Source organism: Vicia villosa, linkage group LG3 (assembly GCF_029867415.1).
Source record: "Vicia villosa cultivar HV-30 ecotype Madison, WI linkage group LG3, Vvil1.0, whole genome shotgun sequence".
Classification (NCBI taxonomy): domain Eukaryota; kingdom Viridiplantae; phylum Streptophyta; class Magnoliopsida; order Fabales; family Fabaceae; genus Vicia; species Vicia villosa.
The window spans coordinates 75,236,464-75,263,585 of record NC_081182.1 but is presented as its reverse complement, the minus strand read 5'-3'; the positions used below and the strand labels follow the sequence as shown (position 1 = coordinate 75,263,585).

General features: G+C 34.5%; 3 protein-coding genes across 3 annotated transcripts; all 3 read left to right on the top strand.

Moving 5' to 3' along the window:
- The first annotated feature begins 220 nt into the window (after positions 1-220).
- On the top strand, positions 221-1,539 carry LOC131658349 (uncharacterized). Its single transcript, XM_058927656.1, has 2 exons — positions 221-812; positions 863-1,539. Exons 1-2 carry the CDS (start codon positions 221-223, stop codon positions 1,537-1,539), a joined length of 1,269 nt encoding a protein of 422 aa, XP_058783639.1.
- Positions 1,540-19,681: 18,142 nt separating this feature from the next.
- On the top strand, positions 19,682-25,824 carry LOC131658348 (uncharacterized). Its single transcript, XM_058927655.1, has 7 exons — positions 19,682-19,831; positions 20,480-20,590; positions 22,503-22,576; positions 22,871-24,761; positions 24,847-25,185; positions 25,254-25,359; positions 25,435-25,824. The coding sequence occupies exons 3-7, from the start codon at positions 22,522-22,524 to the stop codon at positions 25,822-25,824; spliced, it is 2,781 nt and encodes a 926-aa protein (XP_058783638.1). The 5' UTR covers positions 19,682-19,831; positions 20,480-20,590; positions 22,503-22,521.
- Positions 25,825-25,920: 96 nt separating this feature from the next.
- LOC131658347 (uncharacterized) lies at positions 25,921-26,750 on the top strand. The gene is made up of 4 exons (XM_058927654.1): positions 25,921-25,944; positions 26,034-26,123; positions 26,210-26,308; positions 26,398-26,750. The coding sequence occupies exons 1-4, from the start codon at positions 25,921-25,923 to the stop codon at positions 26,494-26,496; spliced, it is 312 nt and encodes a 103-aa protein (XP_058783637.1). The 3' UTR covers positions 26,497-26,750.
- The last annotated feature ends 372 nt before the right edge of the window (positions 26,751-27,122 follow it).

Sequence of the window (27,122 nt, the reverse complement as noted above, 5' to 3'; positions counted from 1 at the left end):
AAAGAAGTTGGGAAATAAGGTTTTGGACAATTTAAATACTCAATTAGTGACGTGGATGCTGAGTGTGAAAGACTTTAAATTCCCTCCTCATTTGTAAATTCACCTCTATAGTTTCTATTTCTCTCTCAAGATCAAACCTTACCCTCTCAAGTGTTTCATCTTCCTTGCTCTCAACCACTTTCAAGAACCTCCTTCTGTCGCTCATTCAGAGCTATCCAAGATGTCCCAGTCATCCAAATCTTCCTCTCCCAAGACTACATCTGACTCCGACTCAAGAACTCCAAATATCAACTCTAATGAAGTTCTTGCAGTTGCTCCTCTAAGAATGGTGTCCGCTGAAGATCTTCGTTTGAAGAAGCCTCGTTCTCCATATGCAAGAAGACCTAAGGAAGCTGTTCGAGGTAAGACCTCCAACCCCTCATCCTCTGTTCCTCATGATGACCTGTTGAAAGAAGGATCCAAGTATGTTCATCAAGCTATTACCAAGATAGTCACTAGAATCTTGGATGAGAAGCACAAGGTTCTTGGGATTTTTGTACCTCTCCAAACTGTGATTCCTGCCACCACTCAGAACCCTAAACCAAATGTTGTTCAAGAAGATGAAAATGTGGGTATGGATGCTGATGAGGTTCATGAGAAGAATGATGCTGTGAACATGTCTGATGATGATGTTCAGATGACTAATGAAGAAAAGAATGATGAAGCTGCTGATGTTGCTCAGGATGTAACTAACAACACTGAGAATCTTGGTGTTCAAAGAAATGATGAAGCTGCTGATGTTGCTCAGGATATCACTGACAACACTGAGGATGGTCTAATGTTGTTTCAGGTAAAAATGTTGTTGATCTTGATGATTTCTCAGATAATGATCTGGTTGCAAATGCAAATCCCTTCATAGCAAAAAGGCTCATGACCAGGAAGGGTAAGAAAGTGGTTGATCAAAGTCTTCCCAAGAGGAAAGTTCCAAAGAGTACCTCAACTGGACCCATCAGAAGTAAAGCTGTGTCCAAGAGTACCTCCACTGGTCCTAGTAAGAGTAAGGCTGTGCCTAAGAGCACCACTGTTGGCCCTACCAAATCTTGGAGCAAGCTTGTTCCCAAGAAGAGAAAGGCTAGAGTCATTGAAGAATCAGATTCTGATGTTGAAGTGGATGTCCAAGATATTCCATTGAAGAAGAAGCCTACCACTAGAAAGCTTGCTACTAGTGTGCCAGAGGTTCCTACAGATAATGTCTCTTTCCACTATCCTGCAAGTGTCAATAGATGGAAGTATGTGTACCAAAAGAGATTGGCTCTGGAGAGGGAATTAGCTCAAAATTCCCTTGATTGCAAGGAGATTATGGAACTGATTCATGAAGCAGGATTGATGAAAACTGTAACTCAATTCTCCAAGTGCTATGAGATGTTGGTTAAAGAGTTTATAGTAAACTTGTCAGAGGACTATGCAGATAGGAAATCCAAATATTTTAGAAAGGTGTATGTGAGAGGAAAGTGTGTCACATTCTCTTCAACAGTAATCAATAATTTTCTCGGAAGGTGAGATGAAGCTCAGCCTGAGCTGGAAGTTTCTGACAACAAAGCGTGTCAGGTGATTACTACTAAGCAAGTAAAGAGCTGGCCCCTCAAAGGGAAATTAACTGCTAGCAAGCTAAGCATCAAGTATGCCTTGCTTTACAAGATAGGAGTTGCTAACTGGGTGCCTACTAATCACAAGTCCACTATCTCTACTGTCCTTGGAAAGTTCTGTATGCTGTGGGAACAAAGGCTAAGTTTGATTATGGAACTTACATTTTTGACCAAAAAATGAAACATGCAGGCAATTTCAGTGTTAAGGGTCCAATTGTCTTTCCTTCCCTTATTTGTGGAATAATCTTGAACCAGTATCCCAACATTCTCAATGAAAATGACTCAGCCTGCAAGAGAGAAATCTCCTTGGCATTCCACTATAAGTTGTTTCAAGGAACACATGTCTCATACATTGTTATGACTTCTGCTGAGACATCAAAAAGTAGTTCATCTGCCAGTAAAGCTGAAGTCATTGCTATGCTCAGAGAGACTTGCAAAGAACTGGATGCTAGGAAGGTAACTATAGAGAAGATGATCAGCACACTGGAGATGGATGAAAATGATGATTTTGCTGGTGTTGCAGAGACAGAAGGTCAAGAAGATAAAGATGAACAGGGAGATGGAAGTGATTCTGATGAAGAGGTGGAAAAAGAAGAGGCCAGTCCAGTTGATGGCACAGATGAAGAAAGTGATGAAGACAGCTCTGATGGCTCTGAATCTGAAGACTAGAGCAGCTGCTAATGGTGGTTTTTGTTATATTTTAATGACTTTTGTTACTAGCTTGTAACTGTCTGAATATCAAGGTTGCTTTGGCAACATTTCTGGCAAAAAGGGGGAGTAGTGTGTGGTGTCACCCCAGAACAAGTGATGTAAGTTTCAACTAGTATTCCCAATGAAGTAGTTGAATGAAGTGTCTTTTTGCAGATGGTAGTGTAGCTCTGTGTTTGGAAGCAGTATCTTTGTGTGGTGCAGTAGTGTAGCTGTTTTGTGTAGCTAGTTGTGTAGTTATGTATGTTGTCTGGTAGTAGTAGTATAATGGTAGCTATGCTTGATGATTGACTGTAGATGTATTAGTTATTCCATGCCTGTGTGGGTGTGTGCTGTGTGTTTTTCTGCTGCAAAGAATCTTTGATATGGTGACAGATTGTTTTAGCCAAACAATTTTCAAAGCGGGAGTCTGTAGATGTTTTCATATTGGCTGCATTTTGTGATAAAACATTCCTGTGTGTTATGATGTCTTGACTAATGTCATTACATGATATGTGCAGTGTTCTGCAGGTTTTGTACGATTGAGCTAATACAAGAGTTAGTTGGATGTCATGCTCGATGTCATGACATCAGTAATTGACAGCAGTAGTTGTTATGTTTTGCTATTATGTTTCCTTATTTATCTCAGGCTACATTTTAGGAAACTATATATTTAGTGATGTATGGTTTACTCTAGAAGATCTCGTCTACAGCATATGAGTTAACACCCTGATGATATGGAAATTAGGTTAACTTGGCTAACCCTAATTTATGTTTGGAAGACCCAAGGTCCAAGTGCTGCTTATAAGAAGATCTCTAATCCTATTTTCAGAAGCAAAGATTTTTGATTATGAAGAACGTGCTTGCTGCGACCTGTGTGTTCTGTGTTATTTGTTCTAAGTGTTTCTTGTGAGTCAAGCAATTATTACCTAGATGATTGCATTGTACTAGGGTGTTTTGAGTTGTAATTTATTTATCACTCTAAGCTTTTAAGCACGAGTGTTGTGTCTCTTGATTAAAGCTTTTAAGCAAGATCAAGATTTGTTTGAAGTGTGTCTTCACTCTATTTTTATTTTCATCTGTTTGTTATCACTACTGTGATTGAGGGGGAGTGAGTAGGAACTCAGGTCTAGCACTTGATTGAAATTGCATTGGGTAGGTCTTAAGTGAGGAGGGTAAACTGGTAGTTTAACTCTGAATTAATATTGCTTATAGTGGATTCCTCCCTGGCTTGGTAGCTCCAAGAGTAGGTGTTGTTGTACACCGAACTGGGTAAACAATTTCCTGTGTTCTTTACTGTTTTTATTTACTTACTGCTAAAAAGTAATTATCTGTTCAGTAGTGGATGTCATAACATTCTATACGACATTGATTATCTGTTACTAGAATTTTCATAACTAAACGAGACTCGTTGAGTACAATAGACGTGAGGGGGTGTTACCTTCATTTTGCATAATTGACTCCCGAACTCTAATTAGGTTGTGATGACCATAGATGTGGGTTTAATCAATATTTTTTCTTTCCTTTTAAAATAAATAAAGTTCGGTGGCGACTCTATTGTATTTTGAACGTATGATGCGCTTAGATATGTCTCACGCCGCGACAAATCATCCTCGCTTCCACTTAATCTATCCTTCAGTGGCATTCCATCCGAAATTATTGAGTCTTCCACTAATAATTTTTTTTACTCAATGTCTTATAGATAGAAATGATAATCACTGATATTGAAAACTTAGATCGAAGATGTAAGTTACAAATATTATTTTTGATTTTCCTTAAGCTTTACACAGCTCATCTCAACTAAAATTCTCTTCTTAGAGTCTTTGAACTTTAGTAGAAAAGAGTTTGTAATTTCATGAAGTAAACAATTAAATTAATAAAATTGATGAAGATGAGAATTTTTAGTTGTTTAATTTTTATATTTTTTTAATTCTTGCTCATAATAAAATGGATGAAGATGAGAATAATTAACTTGTCTTCTAATTATGCAGTGCATTTTACAGTGTCAAAAACAGTTTTAGGTTTTCATAAAAAATTTATGAGAAATTATAGAGGTGAAAAAAGAAATTGACCCTAATCCACAAGCAAGTGCATCTTTCAGATACCGGCCTTTTTTCCCATCAATATTTATGTACTTAGGTTTGGGTTCAAAATAAAAGTTCTAGTTATATTTCTTAGATTTTCAACAATGGTCAAACGCTCAAATTGAATAAACCCAACTCAAAATATGGCAAGTAGAGTGAAACAATGTATAGATCAAGTTAAATTCAAAAATTACTTAGTAAATTCACTAAAGCTTAATTAAGATCTAAAATTTTTAACAATTGAAGAGGTTAATATTATGTACGAGATTGAGAAGTGCTAAAAAACATCCAATAGAATGTTATAAAAGTGTGAAAACTTACACCTATCAATAGTTTGTAGTCATTCTAATTAATACATCTCATTGAGAAATTCATATTAGGCTAGACCAAAGTTGATTTGGCCTTGGGTGATAACAAACGAGGATCAACATAAGTTCACATTAGTTTAGCGTTTACCAACACGAATAATCGTTATGTAAGAGATCATGTTAGAATCATGTTAAAAGATGATCAAAATTTGCAATAGGTTCATATTGTCGTAAGAGAAAATCAAATTTCAATAAAACAAAACCACAAAAGACCTTAATCTAGATCTAAATATTCCCCCAAAATAAAAACATAAATCGACCACATAAAAAATAACAAAATTGTCTAATAAATTGTAACATTATTGCGCCAAAGAATTACAAATTACACACAGAGTTGTCAGGGAGCTTTTGTCCACATACATTGAGTAAAATACTTACGAGAATATTAATATTAATGTTTATTCCCAAAATATCAGCTTTGATTGCTGCGCAAAGGCATCCATGGGCTTCAACATCAACAAGACCAACAATGAGGGAGCAACATGGCTTAGATTGTGGAGCACCAACTATAATGGACAACAAATCTTTCAACACATTGACACAAATACGTAAATCAGGACAATGTTTCGATTTTGAAGGAACTGGCTCGTGGGTAGAGCTAAGAGTAGTAGAGACGAAGATGTTAAGGAAAAAGATGACAATGATAATGGACGCAATACTCTTTAAACTCATTTTAAAATTAGATGTTTTTATATGTTTGTGAGTTCTTTTGAAGTGTTGAGCTTGTGTGGTTTCAAGGAAGAAGATTCAAGGGCATTATTTATAAGCAAAAGAATAGGGATTTTAGAGTTATTTTAAAATAGAGTGATTACAATTATAATTCAAAAAACATTACTTTATATTTTACACTATTAATGTATCAATTAACATATTACAGGATTATATAAATAAATTATTCATTTATTTTAATTAAATATTCAAATACATTTAACTCAAAACTTGTGCATCGCATGAGATTCTATCAAGTTAATTATTATAATAAATAAAATGTATATCATTGAATTTCAATAAAATTTAAAAGTTTTATAAAAATATAAAAAGTTTAAGAAAATGATTATAATTAAAATACAAAATTAATGGGTTTTTAATGACATATGTTAGTTGTTGTTAGATAAGTATTATTTTTCTCTTCCGTCAAGAATTTTAATATATGACTTCTAACTCCTTTTTACACTTAATTAAATAAATTTAGTTGCCGCTCTCATACTACATTGAGGTAAAATCTGATGAAAATATTCATATATTTTTATTCTCAAAATATCAACTTTGATGGATATCCAAAGTAACGCGAAGGCATTAACATCGACAATATATTGATTATCATAATTAATTTTATTCGTTGCTAAATTAAAAATTAATTGGAAGTTTCGTGATCTTTAAAATGTTGAATATAACTTAGGTTCATTTAGAGTTTAAAATGCATAGTTTTATTAAAGATAACTTGAGTACACCATAAAACAGTCCTATAGAATTTAATAATCTTTATTGTATGATATAATTAACTTCTTCTAACAAAACAAACATGCTAAAATGACACGTGTTGATTTGTGGGATCGGTCGATAATTTTGAAATCAATATGGAGCATTACAAATGATATTAGAATAGACCTTTTTCAATATGATATGGCTCGAGAATGAACCAAGCAGAAATTAGTGGACATGTAACACCTGAGACCGACAAGTGGTTCACAAAAACCGAATTTACATCGGAATGAGAGGGATCTTGAGGGTGTACAAGTATGACATTGCATGGTTGAAGGAATTATAAGGATTGATTGGTACTACCTATACCAATAAAATGCATCTTTTTTCCCGCTAGCCTAACAAATAAGAACTCCATAGTTAAGCGTACTTGACTTGAAGTAGTATTTGGATGGGTGACCTCTCATATATAAAATTATTTAAGTTAATTATGTCATGTTAGCCTGGAATTTTCAGCTAAGAGAGAAGTCAACGAGGAACTTGGCATAAAGAAACGCTGAGTGTTGAAAGCATTAATTAACATTTATTAAACATGACTTGACAAAAATAATGCAGTCGACTGAGTAGCGTCGACCTACATAATAGGTACGATTTAAAAGAATTTCAAGAACATATCCACAAGATTATGATCCTTCTTTCCTCTAAACATGTCCATAATCTCGAAAAGGGTTTCGATAAAATATTGGTCGACAAAGTCACTGATCATCTGAGACTTAGAATATATTTAGAGGTTTTAAAAGCAAACAGAAGAAGAGGCATCTCGACATCTATAGGACCAAATATTGTTAAGAGGCAGTTAGTTGTTTCTAGCCGTTATGAACGTGAGATAATGGGTTTTAGCAGTTTTCATGGACTGGCGACGTGGGAGCGTTTCAGAAGGCATAAACTGCATTTTTTGACACACGTCCTTCATATCTGAAAGCACAATTGTCGAGGACGGTTATTAATAGACTAGTATAAATAGCAGACCCATACATAGTAATCAAGGTCGTAAAATTTTATACACTCTCTCTATAGAACTGAAGTACCCGAACTAAAGAGCGAAACTGTTTGTGAGAAAAATATACGTGTCTCCGTCCTCTGTTTTAATTGTAATTTTATTTCCTTAAATGAAGTATTTATCAGTATCGTTTTAATGTCATTTATTACGTTTTATATTTTTGTCTATAATCAGAGTTCTGCTTTATTTAAGTTTTGCATCTATTTTGTCTTCACACAAACAGTTGCATTCAATTCACGCACATTACTTTTCGTACAATTAATTTTCACAAATAGCTTTCGAGATTTTTTGACTTAATCTCGCCTACTCAGTTACAAAAAACACTCGTAAACACTAATAAAAGATTATTAATACTGTTACAGAATATATATCTTATCATAGTCGGCAGAAATATTTTACTACGGAAGATTGTGTTGGATCAAGTTTAGTTTTGCAACTAATCCTTCAGTTTTGATAATAACAAGTATACAATGTAAGGATAATAATTTTGTACTCTCATAGTTTGTTAAGTGTGCGTGATCTAATAATTAGTTTTGGACGCTAGGCTAGCAAGTTGTGGATTCTGGACTAGCGAAAATTTTGGACTCTGAACGAGCAACTCTGAACTCTGGACACCAAACACACTCTGAACCAATGATAAATTGTGAAAGGATCTTATCTAGAATGACATTTTATTTAAGACTCTGAAGTATCAACATTCTCAAAGCTCTGGAGACACTCTGATGAAGCTTCAACAAATTTCTCATAAGCCTCTGACTCAAGAAGTTAACTAATGAGAGAAAGTAACTCGAGACTCTGATCAAGCTTCAACAAATTTATTTAGAAGCCTCTGACTCAATAAATTAACTAAAGAGAGAAAGTAACTCCAAACTCTGATAAAGCTTCAACAACTTATATTCATAAGCCTCTGACTCAAGATGTTATCACTGAAGGAGGATAGTTTGGAAATTTTATAATAAAAAATCATTATCCTCTACGCTACTCTGCAAAAAGGACTATGTGTCAGTACCGACTTTTTCAATGTGTCACATTCTTCCTCTCACTGCTGATAATGCCACTCTACTAATATGTATCAAACGTGTTCATGCAGCTATGATTTGTGAAATTCCAACTTCACCCTCCAATAGATATTAGTAATCATCTATATATAGGAGATCTTGAAGAAATGAAAAATGAAGAACCACAAAGTACATAAAAAAAAAGAAAAGAAAAATCAAGAGAGAAACTTTGCGAACAAAAAGTTGAGAAACTAGAAAAATAAGAAATTTGTTGCTTGAAAACTTTATAAATTTAATTCTTTGTAAATCATGTTGTATTGAAATAGTGTGTATCAACTTTCTAAGAAGCACTTTGTAAACACAAACCCTTGTAATTTTAACCAGTTGGGTAAATTTCTTGAGAGACTATGTATTTAGTTAGATTACTCGAGAAGTTGTTGACAGATTGTCTTTGAGTTGATTTCTTTGAGGGACTAGGGTATAGTCAGAATCCTTGAGAAGACATTGACAGGTAGTCTCTGTGGTTTTAATAAAAGTTTTTTATTAGTGGATTAAGTGCTTATTGATAAGGCAAAATCACCTTGGTGGGTGGATTAGAGGTAGCCTAGTTAACGGTGAATCAGGATAAAATACTTGTGTTCTATATCATTGTTAGCATTGGGCTGTTTGTCTTTGGGTTAACGAAAAAGATTTAAATCAAGAAACACAATTCAAACTCCTATTTTCTTGTGTTTCTTTGAACCTTTATTTGGCATCTGAGCTCCAATTTTGATATTGATTATTATCAAACACGTAATTGTGTCAGATAAAGATCCAGTCCTTGAAACACAATGGCAGATGTTCCACCTGCAAATAACAACAATGATAAAAATCTTTTTTTTGCTTAACCACAAGTTTTTTATGGTGATAAGTTTGACTATTGGATGGATAAAATTGAAAGTTTCTTCGTTGGTTTTGATGTTGATTTATGGGATATGGTAACAAATGGTCACACAAATCCTCTAAATACAAATGGTGTCAAACTTGAAAGAAATTATATGATTGATTAACAGAAAAGGAAAACAAAAATTTTCATATATAAATAACTATTCTTTTGGATGTTATCTCAAACACTGGGTATGGAAAGATAACAAATAAAGACTTCGCAAATTCTATATTTGATTCTGTTAGAATTAATTATGAAGGAAACGAGCAAGTTAAAGAAAACCAAGGCTCTTGCCTTGATACAAAAATATGAATCCTCAAAGATGGAAGATGATGAAATAATTGAGAGTATGTTCTAAAAAAAGGCTACATTTCTACAGACTATGTGAAAAAGATCATCAGAAGTCTTCCAAAGAAATGAAGACCAATGGTGACTTCACTAAATGTGTCAATGAATCTAAATAGTATAATTCTGGAAGAACTTATAAGTTATATAAGAAGTAATGAAATAGAGCTTGAGGAAGATGAGCCTCTAAAAAAGGAAAATATATTGCTTTGATATCCAAAAGTAAGTCAGAAAAGACTAAAAAGCTTTTCAAGATGAAGAAGAATATTCTAAAGAAGATTCAGATGATGAAGATGAAGTGTCTCTTTTTTCCAAAATAAACAAAAGAAGTTTTGAGGCTATAGAAGACCAGATGGGCATTCTAAGTCAACATTCGTGCGGAAGAAATCTGGAGCTGAAAGAGAGGTTATTTGTTTCGAATGCAAAGAGCCTGTTCATTTCAAGAACGAGTGTTTGAGACTCAACAAAGAAAGACCAAAGAAGAAAATTTCCAAATATAAGAAGAAAGTGATGGCAACATGATATTACCTGACTATTTGGATAATGACTTTGAAGAAGAGAAAGCAAACATGACGCTGATGGCAAAGGCAGAAGCAAGTAACTCTGAGTCTGAACAAAAATCATACATTGGAGAGGTATTTTCTCATTTATCTCGTTTTGAACTTGAAACTTCCTTAGCTGACGAAATTGATTCCAGAGGAAAATATACAAAGTTATGTCAACGAGTTCTTGAACAAACCTGTTGAGTCTAAGTACTTCGTGGATAAGCTGGCTGCAACTAAATTAAGAGTGAGGTTTTTGGCTCTAATAGATAAACATGGTTTACTAATTTTTTTCAGTTTGAACAAGAAATATGACCCTGGTCTTGTTAAGGCCTTTTACTACAACTTGAAAATTACTAATGATGGTTTAGAGTGTCACTTCAAAAATAAGCTAATTAAGTTTTCTTTGAGTAGCTTTAATACTCATTTTGGTGTGTGGGATAAAGGTGATGAAATATGTACTACAAATGCTCCTAAATTTGTTAAGATTATTTCTAAATATGTGTTTGGTGATCGCTGGGATATGGTTAATTTCAACATTTTTCAAATTAAGTTTGAAATGAGAATTCAGCACTAGATTATGGTTAAGATGTTGTATAGGAAATCTCACAAGTGGGCAAAAGTAGATGATTTTGACCTCTATCTTGTGGGTGCTTTCAAGTAGTCTTCGCTACAATTGGATCACATTCATTTTATAGAGGATGAAGTAATACAGATCCTCTTTAAAGACCTCTTTATTCTTCTTATCATTCGTTCAATTCATTCTTGAATTGAACATTATCACTTCATTTGAGAAAGATTTGGTGAAATCACCAAAGCAAGTTGAGTTCACATGTACTAGTTTGATGAGATATTATTTTCTCCATACTGATGGTAGTTTTATTTATGAGGATAACATAGTGAAGGCGCCTGATAAAGAGCTAAGTTCATCATCTACATGTTTACTTTTTGATGATGTTAAAGCTTGCTTTGACAAATGGTATGGGAATATTATGGCATATAACCAGGTTTGGGAACAACACATCATTGGGCACATTAATGTTGTTACTAAGGAAGGTGAAGAAAGTCAGGTGAAGTTGAAGGAAGAATTGAAGGTCGGAGTGCAAGCTGGTGAAGCTCAATGTTAGGTGAGGATATGGAGTAAGAAAATAGTCTGGAAAGAGTAAATAGACTAAAAACAAAAATTCAACTGATCTTCTCAGAATAAATTATCGAAGGTTTTCCAAAGTTTACGCGTGGAAGATTGGGAGCGAAAATATGAGAATTTTTCTTGTAATGAAATTTGACCAGGTTAACACTTAATCACTTCACAAATATCAAAGATAATTTAATGATGATACATAAAGGTATTCAATTGATTCAAATTGTATACTTCATGAGGTGTGATTATACAACGATTAAATTTCAATGAATTCTAAACTCGACAGTTTATTAGAATTTAATCACCACTAGAGCTCGATTAGGCACTAATACAAAACCTAACCTTACGTAATAAATCACTACCAAATTGAATAAACGATAAACTACGCCAATAATTAAAAACCCAAGCATGCAATATCCTACAAAAATGAAATGCAATAGTAAGAAAGTGAGAGAGAGAGAGAGAAAAGGGGAGAGAGATAGAGATAGAGAGAAATAGAAAGAGAAAGAGATAGAGATAGAGATAGAAATAGATAGATAGAGAGAGGAGACAATGGGATTTATAGTGCTTCGGTGTTCGTCCTCGCTTTGCCTATATTCACTTTTCAATGGTTTTCCATTTAAACCTGCATTGTTCCTTTTTATTTTGACAAATATTGCCAAAGTTCATACAATCACTTATCCACAATAATGCAGAGAAGAATAGTGTGATTTTTATTTCTTGATTTATTTCAATTCCTGCAGCTTTCCTGCTTTATGTATTTTGAATTCTAGTATAATTTGATTCAATGAAGTGGGTTTCTTTTCCTTTCCTAAATGTCTATGTAACTATGTGTACATATTTAAATCCCCTAAATGTATCTTTTACTCGCCTTTTTGATTATGACAAAGACGGAGAAGTATACTCTCAAAAGGTGTAAAGTATACTCTTTACTTAATTGAGGGGGGGGGGGGGTTAATCACTCCAAGTTCATCCACCTATGAGAATGTGGAAACCATGTTTTACAGGTTATTCAAAAAGTGATCGAATCTAAAGATGAAAATCATAGTTTGCTTTTGTTGATGAAAATTTGGATGACAACTTAGTTTCACCGAAGAAGATGTAACCTTAAAGCAAAAATTCAAGTAAGTATGTCAAGAGGTTAAAGATGCACAAGATAATTTGTTCAAATATTTTCCTTCAAATAAAAAAGATACATTAGGGTTTGATGATCATTGCAAACACCCTTAAATGATGATATTCAACTTAAAGATACCTTAAGCCTCATTTCAAAGAAGATTCAAGCAAGTGCTAATATGATTGGTATACTCCGCAAGTCATGAAGATTAAGAGTGTGAAAGCTCCCCCAGCCACGTTTGAGTGATCGGTGTTTTGTAAAAACACAAGGGAATTTTTGTAATGTAATAATGTTAAATCACACACACACACAAACATGTTTTTAAGTCTTTATGTCTCAAAGAAAACAACCAATAAATGTTTTTGTGCAATGTCAGCTGAATCGATAATTGTCAGAACAATATGTACCAATTTTTTAAACTGTCCAGCCAATCGGAACATATACCCAATTGAACTGGTTAGTGAAAATGTCGCTACCGCGAAAATTAACAGAGTCGCCACTAACATATTTATCCTGAAAAGGAAGGGAATGCCAGCAAACCACAAAACAAAACAACGGTCTCACGACCAGAGAAAAAGGGTAAGGGAGTCGGTTACGCGAGGGGAAGATGTTAGCACCCCTCGCGCCCATCGTACTCGATGGTATCCACGCTGGTGTCTAAAACTATGGGTGTGTAGCAAATCTACGCTAATCTGGACTAAAAATGAATGCAGAATGTAGGGAAAATAAAGGGTTATGCTCGCACGGGCCCTACCCCGCTGCCTACGTATCTGTTTTGCAGAATCAGAGCTACCGTAGCTCGGCTAACTAATTTCTGTTTGTTTTGTGTTTTTTAGGTGAACGAGTTACATTCACACTCCGCTGCTCGACCTTTGGAGACTTATGCTTGGGAATGGAGCGGAAATAACAAGCTCTTAAGAAAAGAAAATCAAAGAGTGTGGTTTGTGTTTTAAAAGATGCATGAGGAAGACCTAAGCTAAGGGGGGAAAGCTTGCTACCTAATGTTATCATACAAAGGGTGCAAATCTAACTAAACTAACAACCTACGGGAAAAAGAGGAAGCAAACAAGAATACCACACAAACGAGCATCCGCTCGTAAAGCAAACAAAACCAACGGTATTGACCGAGTGGTAGAAAAGCGGTCCCGCCATAGCCAAGGGGAGCAGCTCAACCCAAGTCAACCAAGCATTAGACCTCGCGAAAATGATCGGGCCATAGACAAGAGGGCGGACCCCTCTCAGCAACCAAGCCGTCACTGATCGTAAAGGAAAACGGTGCGCGCGTACACCGAGCATCAACGTCGAGCGACGCGAGCTATAAGAAAGGCGGGGGTCCGGCTGCATGAACCCTTTTCCTGACATACTCGATAACAAGATCTTGTGCAGGTTCAGAAGCGAGCGACGCGAAGCGTGCGCATAATGAACAGACTCGATGAGACTAGGCGGGGGTTGATTGCTAACCCTTTCCGCATGCCTTCCATGAGGACTTAACGGAGTGCCATATAGGACTTATTACACCGTGACTCCCTGCCGCAAAGCACAAATATAAACACACCAAAAAAAAACAGAGCCTCTTTCGAGGACTTGGCCAGATGCCTGTCTAGGTCCTACTTCTCATGTTAAAGGATGATGCGAGAAAGCGGTAAAAGGGACAAGGAGACAATACTGAGCGGATAGCAAATCCGCAATGAGCTAGCAAGCGTAAGCAGAGAAGTCCGGAATACTTCGCGTAAGCCATCATCAAGCAAAGCGAGTCAGAAAGCGTCGTCGTGAAAATAAATCACGAGCGACATGTAGTACACGTCGAGCATAACCACACAGACCTGCAAGAGAACACAAGCCAGACAATACAAGAGTATACATCTCAATGAATGAGAGATCAGGTGACTGGCATCGGAAATAGGTTCGTGTCCCACAAATAAAGTGGAACACGACGCATATTAATCGCACCGGAAGCGAATTCGTGTCCCACAAATAAAGTGGAACACGAAGCAAGTCGAATAGTAATCAAAGGCTCTCTCGAAGTACCTCGCACATCTCAGCAAACGCATCAGTAATAACAAGGAAGCACGCACCGACCATAGAAAATACTAGCAATTAAATTCTAAATGAATTCTAAAAGAAAATCTAGCAAGATTAAATTGTTTTTCATGACATTTTCATCTAAAAAATAATAGAACAAAACTATGTAACAAAAGCATTTAAAATCTAACAAAGAAAATATTACATGTTTTTATTCATTTTTAAAATAAATATAGAAAACAAAATCTAATTCTAACAAGAAAAGATACATGTTTTTATTCTTTTATGAAGTTAAGAAACTAACAAAAATGTGATTGGTTTTTATGTCATTATTATCTAGGAAAATACTAGGAAGAAACTATGTACAAAATCTAATTCTAAACACCTAAAAAAACTTGAATCAGGGGAGTTCAGATTGAAATCAGTGGTGCAGGGAGTAAATCACACGCAGGCCCACATTTGGAGGCCCAGGGAGCAGTTTTTTTTGTCATAGTTTTGTTTCATTTTTTTCATGCCAAAAATAGTGAGTGTTCATGGGCCTAGGGAGGGAGGTGCAGCATTCGGTGGTGGCTCTATGTTTGTTTGGTCCATGAATTTACTACAAGATTTATACTTCAATTAGTATCCATTAATCACAATTAACCAACCAGATTTTCATTTAATCCTCCACTAATCACAATTATATTCAGTTAATCAAAACAAAAGTAAAATGGGGAATTAGGTTTACGTGAGTTATGTGTGACTCATGGAGTTCACTCAGAGGAAACTTCTTCTCCCTCCTTCAAACAACTCACGGCGGCGCGCTTTCCCCTCTCCGGCGAGGCTCCCCCGCTTCAGTTTCTTCCTCTCGCTCTCGATCTCTTCTTACTTTCGTCTACGATGTTGCTCTCTCTGATCTCTTCTCTCAGTTCCGCTCTCTCCGATATCACCTCTCGATTCAAGCTTCCTTTCATCTTCTTTTTTGAGTTTTGAGATGTGGTTGTTATTGTTGAAGTTGTTGTTTACGAAAGATTAACGATGAACCTGATGAAGAGATGATCGAAGTATTGTTGAGGCTTGACGCTGACTCCGTATGATGATTGGAGACCGGTGAAGCGTCGATTGTTGAGGATGGAGGAGCCTGATGCGGACTGAAGAGTTGTTGCGTGAGGCTGTGCGGAGACGATTGTATCGATGACGCGTTGAAGATTGACAAGTCGGCGGCGAAGATAAGGTTCGTTGAGGTGACGATGGTGGAGAATTGATTGGTGATTTTCTGTATTTGTGATTAGAGATTCCAGAGCGTTTATTACAGGTTGGTGATGAATGGAGAGTGTTGAAGATGATTCTCTTGTGAGAGAAGGTTCAAGATTGAAGGTAATTGATGATGAACGATGAAGAACGATGAAGCTCCGGTGTAGTTTGTTACGATTCGGTTATGAGGTGAGTATCAATTTCTGTTACGTTTTTCGGTTCTGAATTTCTGTTACGTTTTTTCGGTTCTGAATTCCCTTCTTTTTTCTCAGTTTCTGTTGTTGAATGGTGAGTAAACGAAGTGTTTGTTCTTAAGGATTCAGAGATTGAAGAAGAACAAGGTTCTGATGAATAAAGAGTTGGGGGATTTTGGTGGTGAAGATGATGAACAACGTTCAGAGGGAGAGCTCCAGAGAGTTTGTTACCATCTTCTTTTTCTGTTACGTGAATCTCTATTTGATAATCTCCTCTTTTTTCTGTTAGAGATTGTTATTGTGCTCATGAAGAATGAGAGCGTGAAGGCTCAGTTTATGGAGATTGTCTCGTGGCTTACTGATGCGGTTTCCCTCATTTCCGGTTTAATTCATTTTCGCGCTGCAGTATCGGTTCATTGGTTATGCAGGATTGAGGTGCTTTTCCGGTTCGGTTCTTCCTGTTATAAAAGTTGATGCCGGTGTTTTGCTATGCAAATTTGGTTTTTAAAGTCGGCAGAGGTATAGAGGCCGAAGATAGAACTCAGTAGTGGATCTTAGGATTAGGAACCATAGACCAAGAGATTTTTTTGTGTAATTTTTTGTAATAGACTTGGACTTGGGCTTTGAACATGTAAATTTGAACTTTTTGTAATCAATTCTTGTAAAGAAACTTTGAATGATGTTTGATCTTGAATTTTGAATGCAACCCATGAATAAGACTTTGAGTGAATTATGATGAACGTGAATGAGGTCGAATAGACAAACACAGGCTTCTCACGCACTTTACATGTCGTTGCACCACTGTTAAATCACCTTCTTCCAACATTTGAATCAAAGTCGCATTATTATACAAACTTCATGTCGCTTTGCAACTATCTTCAATCTGTTCAATTTGTACCAAAACTCGTAATACGCACCAACCAATGAACAAATGCTTCTAAATATTGATAACAAAGAAATATGACTGGAACGTATAATTTGGACTTTGAACCATGATGAATGCCTTAAGCTTGAAATGACTTACACACTCCCCATAACTCAAATTAAGTCTTGGTGTGATATCCCGAAATCATAACGTGCACTGCACGTACTCATTTGAACCGAACTGTCTTAAAACCATGACACTCTTTATTATTTTTTCTCAATTTTTGAGTGACGAAACAAACGTCTTTGATAACTTGGGCAAATTTTGGGGTGCAACAGAAAACAATATCCTAATCGCTTGAAACATCGTCTTAAGGACGCGTAACCACTATTTTTTGAAAATTTTCAAATTTGGGCATTGATAATCAATTTTTTTAATCATCCAATCAATTAGGATAAAGAGCCAATCAATCGGGAAATTAAATTAGCACATGGATTTTTTCCTTTTTTGTGCCACCCTCTAGCCGATAAATAAAGGCCTCTCCCTTCATATTTTCACATCAAGAAATACCAATTCTCTATCTCATTCCTCAATCTCTTAAAAATATTTTTTATTTTCTCTCACTTTAGTTTAACCATAGTGCTTCGAGAAAGTCACAGTGTTTAAGTGAGATTTTGTATTATGGAAAATGATGATATTGTAAATTCACCAAGAGCTATTTTCTCTTGGTTGAATAATTTTTATTAAGGGAGTGTTTGTTTGGGTTAAAAGTCAAATATGTTAAAATCTTGATTTGCATATTTAGTATTAAGGCTCCAATTTAGTTTGTGAGTTAAGTCGGTGTAAAAGTTCAACTTGGTTCGAGATTAGCCTGGTGTAAGTCTCAACTCAGTTTATGGTCAGCCCGCATAAAACCTCGATTTGGTTTGAGATTAGTCTGGTGTAAAATCTCAATTTGATTCGTGAGTTCATCCCATGTAAAATGCCAACTTGGTTTGAGATTAGGCTGGTGTAAAATCTCAATTTAGTTCGTGGTCAACCCGTGTAAAAACGTAGTTCGATTCGGTGGATAACCAGTTTAAAACTCTGCATTTTGTTCAAGGTAAGTTCGTACAAAATCTCGGTGTAGCTTAGGGATGAACCACTTCTCTCTACTATTCGTTGTTTGATTGAAATTTAACCCAAAAATTCATTTTCCTTGTTTATGGAGGTTCGTAAGCTAAACCTACTAAAAGTGTATAAGGATTATTGGATACTCTGAAGATTAAGTCTTGCAGAGAGAGGATTTTCAAAGGGTTGATTGTGTGTGTGTGTGTGATATGTCTTTGTAGATTTGAGAGTTACTCTTATACCATTACAAAAACTAATCACTTGAAATAAACACGACTACCTTTCACACATTCTCCCTTTCACAACTTTGAAGCTTCTAGTCACTTGCCACATAATCTTTTACTTTATCACTTAAACAAATTCCTGAAACTTCTTCTGATGAGGCTTGAGACAACTCCTCGTGATAACCTCCATAATCGGACAAACCTCTTGATCTAAGAACTTTGCAAACTTCACAAAAAGTCGTTTAACATAAGGTTTTATCTTCCACAGATAGGCACAAATAACTTAATATCTAAGAAACACAATCTTCGTCACCACAACTTTACCAACACAACTCCATATTAAAGCACATCATCTTTATCACTACATCAAATGATCTTCAGGGTTTATATTCATCAACATATCTTGATCAACACATCTTGATCTTCAAGTATCGTCACTTGGTTAGCATGTCTAGCCCCATCACTTGATCCACATATCCAGCACCGTCACATCACAACCTCATAGATCCATACCAAATAGAGAGAATATAATGGCTATGCATGGATTTCGAACAATGCGAGTGGATTCACAGTTAAGTCATGGTACAAGAAAATCATCAATGTTGCAATTTAAGGTAGTGTGATGGAGAAAGGTTTGAAGAATGCACTCCACAACTCAAGGAAATCAAATATACCATCCAATATTTAAGTATTTGGCTAGATTTTATTGCTCCGAAGGCTTCCTACATGAGTTGAGTTTGAAAAAAGAGGAGTACTGACTAGTAATTACAATTTAATTTGGGAGAGGTAGGATTTAAACTGCACAGAATCCAATGAAAATTTCACGGGAGATAATCCATTCCCGAATATAACACTTACTCTGATTCAGATAAATGTTGAAAGGCAGAATTTCAAAGAAAATTAAAAGTGTGATATAAATTGCTAATTGTTGGTGCAAGTGATTAATTTCTTGTTCAAAAGAGCTCTAAGTGAGGTTGATGGAATGTTAAACAATGTTAAAATAATAGTTTGGTCTTAATTTACAGCAAGACTCAAACCTAACTATTGTTTTAATTTTTCTGTTCACTACAAAAAAAAAGCCTTCTTGTGACACTCATTTTTAGTGACACCTTAATATTTGTCACTAAATGTTACTTTTACCTACACTTAATATTTGTCACTAAATGTTACTTTTACCTACACTTAATATTTGTCACTAAATGTTACTTTTACCTACAGTAGTATTTGTCCGTCACATTTTCCCATTTAATAAAATAGGATATGACTCAACAAATTAATTAACAAATATTTTATTAAAAAAATTAATATTTTCAAAAAATAAAAAATAATATTTTTTGATATATTTTAAACAAAATATTAATCTTAAAAAAAAATTTTATGACTCAAAAAATAAATATATTATACTTTAATAATATTATTTTTTAATTTTATTACCTATCAAATTTGTATATCATAAACTTACTAAAAAATCATTTTCAAAAATAAAAAAAATTTGAGAAAAGTTTTTGTGTTTTTTTGGATTCTCTCGTTCTCACAATTCTATTTTCATTTCAACGTAAACCAGCCGCCGCAGCTCTCGTTTGCCGGAAAGATTCATCAATCAAATCGACTGGAATCAACCAGCCGCCGCAGCTCCGGCCACCGCCATTCATTCTTCTTCAGGTTTCTTCTTCGTCGACTTTTCCTTTACACCACTAGCTCTGAGTGACGTAGATTAGGTTTGATTTCGTTTTTGTTTTGTCAGATCCAGTATATTATCTTAGAAAATCGCCGGAAACTACTATAGTATAGTCGCGCCTCCAACGTCGCCGAATCTCGACCGTTCGATTCACATCACACCATCGTTCTCCTCCGCTTGCGCCACCGGAGGTAACCTTTTCTTTCATTCTTCCTTGTTTATTCCTTTGTTGCTTTTGATTTTGTATATGTTATAAAGGTTTGCAGTGATTGGCTTTTATGTTTTACACTCAATCTGAACTAGTTTCTAGGGTTAGACACACTCTGTTTCTCACTAATTTGAACTAGTTTTTAGGCTTACACACTCTGTCTTTCACTAATTTGATTTTGTATATGTTAGATAAAACCATGTGAAATGGCTAGAAGAATGTAATCTTCATTCTGCAGTTTATATAAAACTTAGTTATATGTATTTGGAGAACTATTATGTTGTATTAACAAATTGTAGAAATATATTACTGATATAGAAAATAATAGCATGCATTGTAATAATAGTCTAGAAACTGATTTAGTTCTTACTCTTTAAGTAATTATAATTATGGTTTGTTATTTTGAAAATATAAAAACATTTTTGAAATTGGTCTGCATTATGAAATTTGTATGAATACAAATACAATCGTAACATCCTTAGATTTAGTAATATATGGGAGTTGGCTTTCGTGCTCAATTTCTTGAATGTGAGCTTCAACGGCGTGATCTTTTGAATTTGGATTGTGTTTTTATTGTGTGTTTGTTTTGAAAAGGTTGTTTTTTTTAGGTTGTGCTTTGTTGTTGTTGCAGTTGTTTAGGCCTTTGTTGAATATCTCACTTGAATTCTCTGCTGAAGAGTTTGAGACTACTCTTCTCAATCCCAATGACACTTTGTTTTACATTCACATGCCTTTGCTAAAGGTTAGTGCTTTTTCTATGAATGTTGCTTCTTTGCTTTTTCTATAAATTTAGTTTGTGTATTACTTATGTTAATGTTCTATCACGGTGCTTATTTGCTTTCTTTTTGTTGAATTTTGCTAGTTTGCAATGTTTGTGCTTTCGAAATTTCATCCCATTAAATTGCAAGTTCTAGTTTCTTAAGATGGTTAAGTTGTATACTTGACCATATCAGAAATTTCAGAGCTGTGAAGTCGGTTTTTTTATATGCTCATTGATTGGATATTGGCAAGTTGATAACACACATTTTACATTGCTTATTATTGTTCCAAGCATAAATGCAGCCATGTGTTAATATTTTACATTGCTTATTATGTGTTCCAAGCAATTTGCCACTTTTGTTTAATAGTATTTGTTCTGAAATTTCTGTATTTGTTCGGAGGTTTCTTCTCTTTTTAATCATCATTTTGTTTGGAGCAACTGTTATTTGTTCATAAGAGATGAGCTTTCCTTCTTGGTTTTAGTCAGTCTCATAGAGAGTTTATTAACGCATTGATAGCTTCTTGGTAATTAGCAACATTGGAAACTGTAGACATTGACATCCATATCATACTAGTTTCAATTAAGCTGCATTGGTTCAATTAAATTAGTGGTTAATTTAAGCATCTTGAGATTGAAGATCATATAAAATAATGTTGTTGGAGTTGAAAATATACTAATATACCAATATTATACTCTAAAAGTAGTATAGTTTTAAAATGATCATGTTACTATTACTGTTTATAGTACTAATAATATAGTTTTGTGGGTCAGATTAGGATGATACTCTAATCTTTGCCTGTTTAATGTAATCTTATGTAAAGTTTAGTTAATGTTTGCTTCAATATGGATTCAATCTTAGAATGATTTGTCTAATAATTGAGATATATTTAGAAAAGTTGAAAAATTGATATTAGATGATTGTAAAATAATTCAGGGACATTTAGTTCATTTTTAGAAACAACATTCAAACATATTGCCCTATAAAAGACATTCCGAAGTGGTCCTAATTTAGAACATTATAAGTTATTCTATAAACAATTATCTGAAGTAAACTACAAATCTAATGGCTCATGGGTTACGTTATTTTGATTTTAGTATATTATACATAAATTTGGTTTGCCATTGAATCTGAAATTTGTTACATCTTAGATTGTATACCTTTTGATTTAGTTAATGTAACTATTGATTTTTCTAAGCTTTTTACTCTGGTCCCAGATAGTTGTCAGTTTCTGTGTATGGGGTCCAATTGAAAGCATCCAAAGAGTTTCATTCATTTTCAATAGATTAATAACTTGTCAATTTGCATCCCTAAATAAGTGGGAAGTGGATGAATAAAAAAAGGAATTTTGGTCGGGTTCAATGAGTACTTCAAATCTTCAATCAATAGTACATTTGATTACAGATATTTCATTATAGACTTTTGTTCTGATTGCCTTTTATATTGAATCAATCATGCACTTCAAATTTTTCATGTTATATTAAAACTAGAATCTCGTCTGTCAGAATTTTCTCCTTCTTCATTCGGACTCCTTGGAGACTAAGTTCGAGTTGTCTCTCTAGATCTTGTAGGTTTCTGATGCTCAAACCGTAAAGCTGTTCTCCCATCAATTGCCTGCGATGGAAAAAAACTGTTACTTCTCTCATTCATAATTCTTAGTGAGGTACGCGAATTCAAGATTTTTTTACCGATGGTTTTCTTGTAGAGTCTGTAGTTGCTGCCTTAAAATGTCAGACTCCCTTTGCCAAAACTATTAGTTATCAAGTAAACAAAATGAGATTCCTAAGAGTTATTCTTAAGAGTGTAAATCTTACATTTTTATACTGCTGTTTATCTATTTTCCATAGTTCAAAATTTAGCAGTCAATATTCATTTGTATCTTCTTTAATTGTGCAGCTTTTGTTTGTTTTATCAAATGGATAAGAGTTGGATATCAAATAACTCTGTAACTCAAGAGGAGTACATTAGAGGTATTTTAAACTTTCTTGATTTTGCATTTGCAAATTCGTCAGAAAATGGAAAAATTTTATGCCCCTGTACTAAGTGTGTTAATTGCAAGAAGCATTCTCGTATGGATGTTTACGAACACATAATCAGCCGAGGCTTTCTAAAAGGGTACATTCGTTGGATCTTTCATGGTGAGAAAGTTAGCACTTCAAATCGTGCAAGTGCATGTGAAGTACAACATGAGTTTGATCATGACATGGATGCATTGATTCATGATGCATTTTCAGTGGATGTAAATAATGATGATAATGATGCAGATATAAATATGGAGGATGTGGATCGAGAAACATTCATAAACGAACATAATGTTCAACAATATGAAGTGGGTGATAATTCAGATAAGTTCTTTAAGTTGTTGAAGGAGGCAGAACAAAATCTTTATCCGGGTTGTAAGTTTACCAAACTATCATTCATCGTACACCTGTACCACTTAAAGTGTCTAAATGGATGGACAGACAAAAGCTTTTCAATGCTTCTAGAGTTGTTATGTGATGCATTTCCAAAAGAAAATACATTGCCAAAGTCATTTTATGAGACAAAGAAGATTATTTCAGGGTTGGGATTATCATATGAAAAAATCCATGTTTGTCCTAATGAATGTATATTGTATCGGAAGGATTTGGCTCATGCTAATGTTTGCCCTACATGCGGTATCTCAAGATGGAAAGTCAACTCCGACGATGTTGAAGGTAGAAAAAAGATACCTGCTAAGGTTCTTCGTTGGTTTCCTCTTAAGTCTAGATTACAAAGACTTTTTATGTCATCAAAAACTGCTTCTTCCATGACATGGCATGAAGATAGTCGAACTAGAGATGGACTCATGAGACATCCAGCAGATTCTTTTGCTTGGAAGGATTTTGATCATCGATATCCCGATTTTTCAAGCGACCCTCGAAACGTTCGACTAGGTTTAGCTTCAGATGGCTTTAATCCATTCAAAACCATGACAATTTCTCACTCCACTTGGCCTGTTGTCTTGATTCCATACAATCTTCCTCCGTGGATGTGTATGAAGCAACCGAATTTCATACTCTCGTTGCTTATTCCTGGTCCAAAAGGTCCTGGTAATAATATTGATGTATATATGCAGCCTCTTGTGGAAGAATTAAAGGAATTATGGGAAATCGGGGTCAAAACGTTTGATGCATGTAAAAAAGAGTCATTTCAAATGCGTGCTGCAATCATGTGGACTATCAATGATTTCCCTGCTTATGCAAATTTGTCAGGTTGGAGCACTAAAGGTCGATATGCTTGTCCATGTTGTGGTTTTGACACAGCCTCTAAGTGGTTGCGTTATAGTAAAAAGTTTTCTTATATGTGTCATCGACGCTGGTTAGAGCCTGATCATAAGTGGAGAAACAATAGAGGACATTTTGATGGAGACCAAGAGTTTAGAGCTCCTCCTAAGGTACCCAATGGAAGTACTGCATTGAGACAATTGAAAAATCGTGAAAACAAGGTGTTGTCCCCATGGAAAAAGAAAAGCATTTTTTTCTCATTGCCATATTGGGAATATAATGTTCTTCGTCATAATCTTGATGTGATGCATATTGAAAAAAATGTTTGTGATAACATTGTTGGGACATTATTAAATTTAGAAAGAAAATCAAAGGATAATGATAAGGCCCGTTATGATCTTATACACATGAACATAAGAAGTCAACTACACCCGAGGATGCATCAAAGTAATGGTAGAAAGTATTTGCCTAGAGCTTGTTACCAAATGACATCAAATGAGAAAGAATCTTTCTTGGAAGTTCTAAAGAATATGAAATCTTCTGATGAGTGTGTTTCTAGTATTCCAAGATGCGTGCAAGTGAAACAACGCAAGATATTTGGTCTCAAAAGTTATGATTGTCATCTCTTAATGCAAGAGTTTCTTCCTATTGCTATGAAAGGTTGTTTGCCCAACAAAGTGAGTAAAGTGATTAGCGATCTTTGTCGTTTCTTCAAAGAACTATGTAGTAAAGTGCTTAGTGAGCATAATTTGGAGCACTTGGAAAAACGAATAGCAAAAACGTTGTGCCAATTAGAAAAGATTTTCCCTCCATCTTTCTTCACTATAATGGTGCATTTGGTAATCCATTTGGCATATGAGGCAAAAATTGGTGGACCAGTTCATTATCGATGGATGTATCCAATTGAAAGGTACACATTTTTTTAGTTATTTAATATCATTATATTATAAATAAAAACAACATTTTCTTATTTTATTCCAAAAATCTTTTTGCAGGTTCCTTTTTACTCTAAAGTCATTTGTTCGTAATCGAGCTCGCCCTGAAGGGTCTATTGCAGAGGGTTATTTAGCTAATGAATGTTTGATATTTTGTTCACGATATCTCTCTACGGTGGAAACACGATTTACTCGACCTTGTCGAAATGATGATTCCTCCTTTGTAGAAAATGCAAATGTGTTTAATCCTAGAGGTAGACCTTTGGGGAGAAAAAACCATGTTGGGTTTACAGTGAAGAAAAGGAAAAGAGTTTCTCGAGTTTCTCTTGATAAAAAAACATTGCTACAAGCACATAGATATGTGCTTTTCAACAACACTAATGTTGACCCCTTTCAAAGGTAAAAATGTTTAGTTTGATATTCTTTTTGAAGTTTAATGTCTCTAATTTTGTATTTGTATTTCCTAGAGAACACATTGACTTTATCAAGAGACGTAATCAAAATCGTCGGCTATCACCATATGAAATTGACAAAATTCATAGTCGAACATTTCCTGATTGGTTTTGCGAAAGAGTAAGTTTTCCAAAGGTTTTGCAATTATCAATATTTTATTATTTTTCGTGATCATTTAAAATGTAATTGTGTTAGGTAGCACGATTAGAAGAACAAGGAAGTGTTATAGTTACAGATGAAATCAGATGGTTAGCACGGGGGCCATTAGAAAAAGTGAGAAACTATAGTGGCTATATTGTTAATGGAGTTAGATTTCATACAAAGAAGAGGGAAAGGTGTTTAAAGACTCAAAATAGTGGAATTTGTGTTACTGTTAAGACCAAAAGTTATGCTAGTACACGAGACAAACGCCCTAAGGAAGGAGAAATAAACTACTATGGTGCATTGATAGATATAATTCAGTTGGATTATGCAGGAAAGTATAAAGTTGTACTTTTCAAGTGTGATTGGGTTGACATAAATAAGGGGTGCAATATTGATGATTTGGGTTTGACATTAGTAAATTTTAATTACTTGCAACATTGATGTTAGCTCCTCTCTCGCTCTTTCCTTGTTTATGTACAAATGTTCATTTGATAATGTTTTTCGCATCTTTTTGTTATTATACATCTGGCTTAAATAATGAAAATATCTGTTGAAGAAGTTGTGAATGCTACATATATGTCGACTTTTCTTCACTTTTGCTCGTCATTTTGTCTACGCGTGTTCCCTAATATAACTGATGTGATGAACAGACGAAACTTTTGATTACTGGGGCTATTGCTCTGAAGGGCCTTGGAGGGGTTCTATTCATCTTTGGAAGCTCTTTCGGAGCTTTGCTACTGGTTTGTACCCAGTTTCTCTATTGGATTCCATATTCATCTCACATGCTCGGTTTCTTAAGCTATGTTTTTTTGTTTTGTTTCTGTAGCTTCTGCATCAGTTGATTGCTACTCCAATTCGTTATGATTTTTACAATTTCGATAACGAGGACAAAGAATTCACTCAGCTTTTCATCAAATTTACACAGGTCAGAGCAATGACTTGTTTTTTAATTTGAAGTTTAGTTTCATGTCTATGCCCAAATTCAAACTGTTGATTCAATTTCAATCCTTGCAGAACCTGGCTGTTTTTGGAGCTCTGTTGTTTTTCATTGGGATGAAAAACTCCATTCCTAGAAGGCAACCAAAGAAGGCTCCGAAAACAAAAACCTATTAGATGCAGCATTGGAGGACGCTTCTTCAAAGAAATTTCTTGGATTGTTTCCTGGTTCTTCATTGTGTATCGGTTATTCAGTTAGCCAGGTTTCAACTTGGTATACTCTGATTCAGAATTAGTTTTTGTCTGAGTTTTGTAATTTTGTTTTCACTCTTAAACTTCTCAGAGTCGATTTCATTATATTCTAGTAATCATGATGTAAGGATCTCAATGTCTTTGGCATTAATAAATGTAGTTGAAATTCTTTGTTACTATATTGAAATATTTGAATTTAATTGAAATTGATATAATAGTTTAATTTTAATATTAAGTTAATTTGTCATATTTAAATTGAAATAATAGAAAATGTATTGTAAAATTTTTTACCGAATAATTGAATTTTAATATTATATTCTTCAATTATAAAAAAAAATTAATTTATAATTTTATTATATTTTGGTAAATTATAAAAATATTATTTAATAGAGTTCTAGTGACACCTATTAAAACTAAAACTGTAGGTAAAAAGAGAAATATTTGTAACAGTAACCTATGATATAGTGACATTTAGGTAAATATTTGCCCGTAGCTAAAAGCTATAGTGACACTTATTATACCGTAGCATTACACCCCCTCATAATTGACGC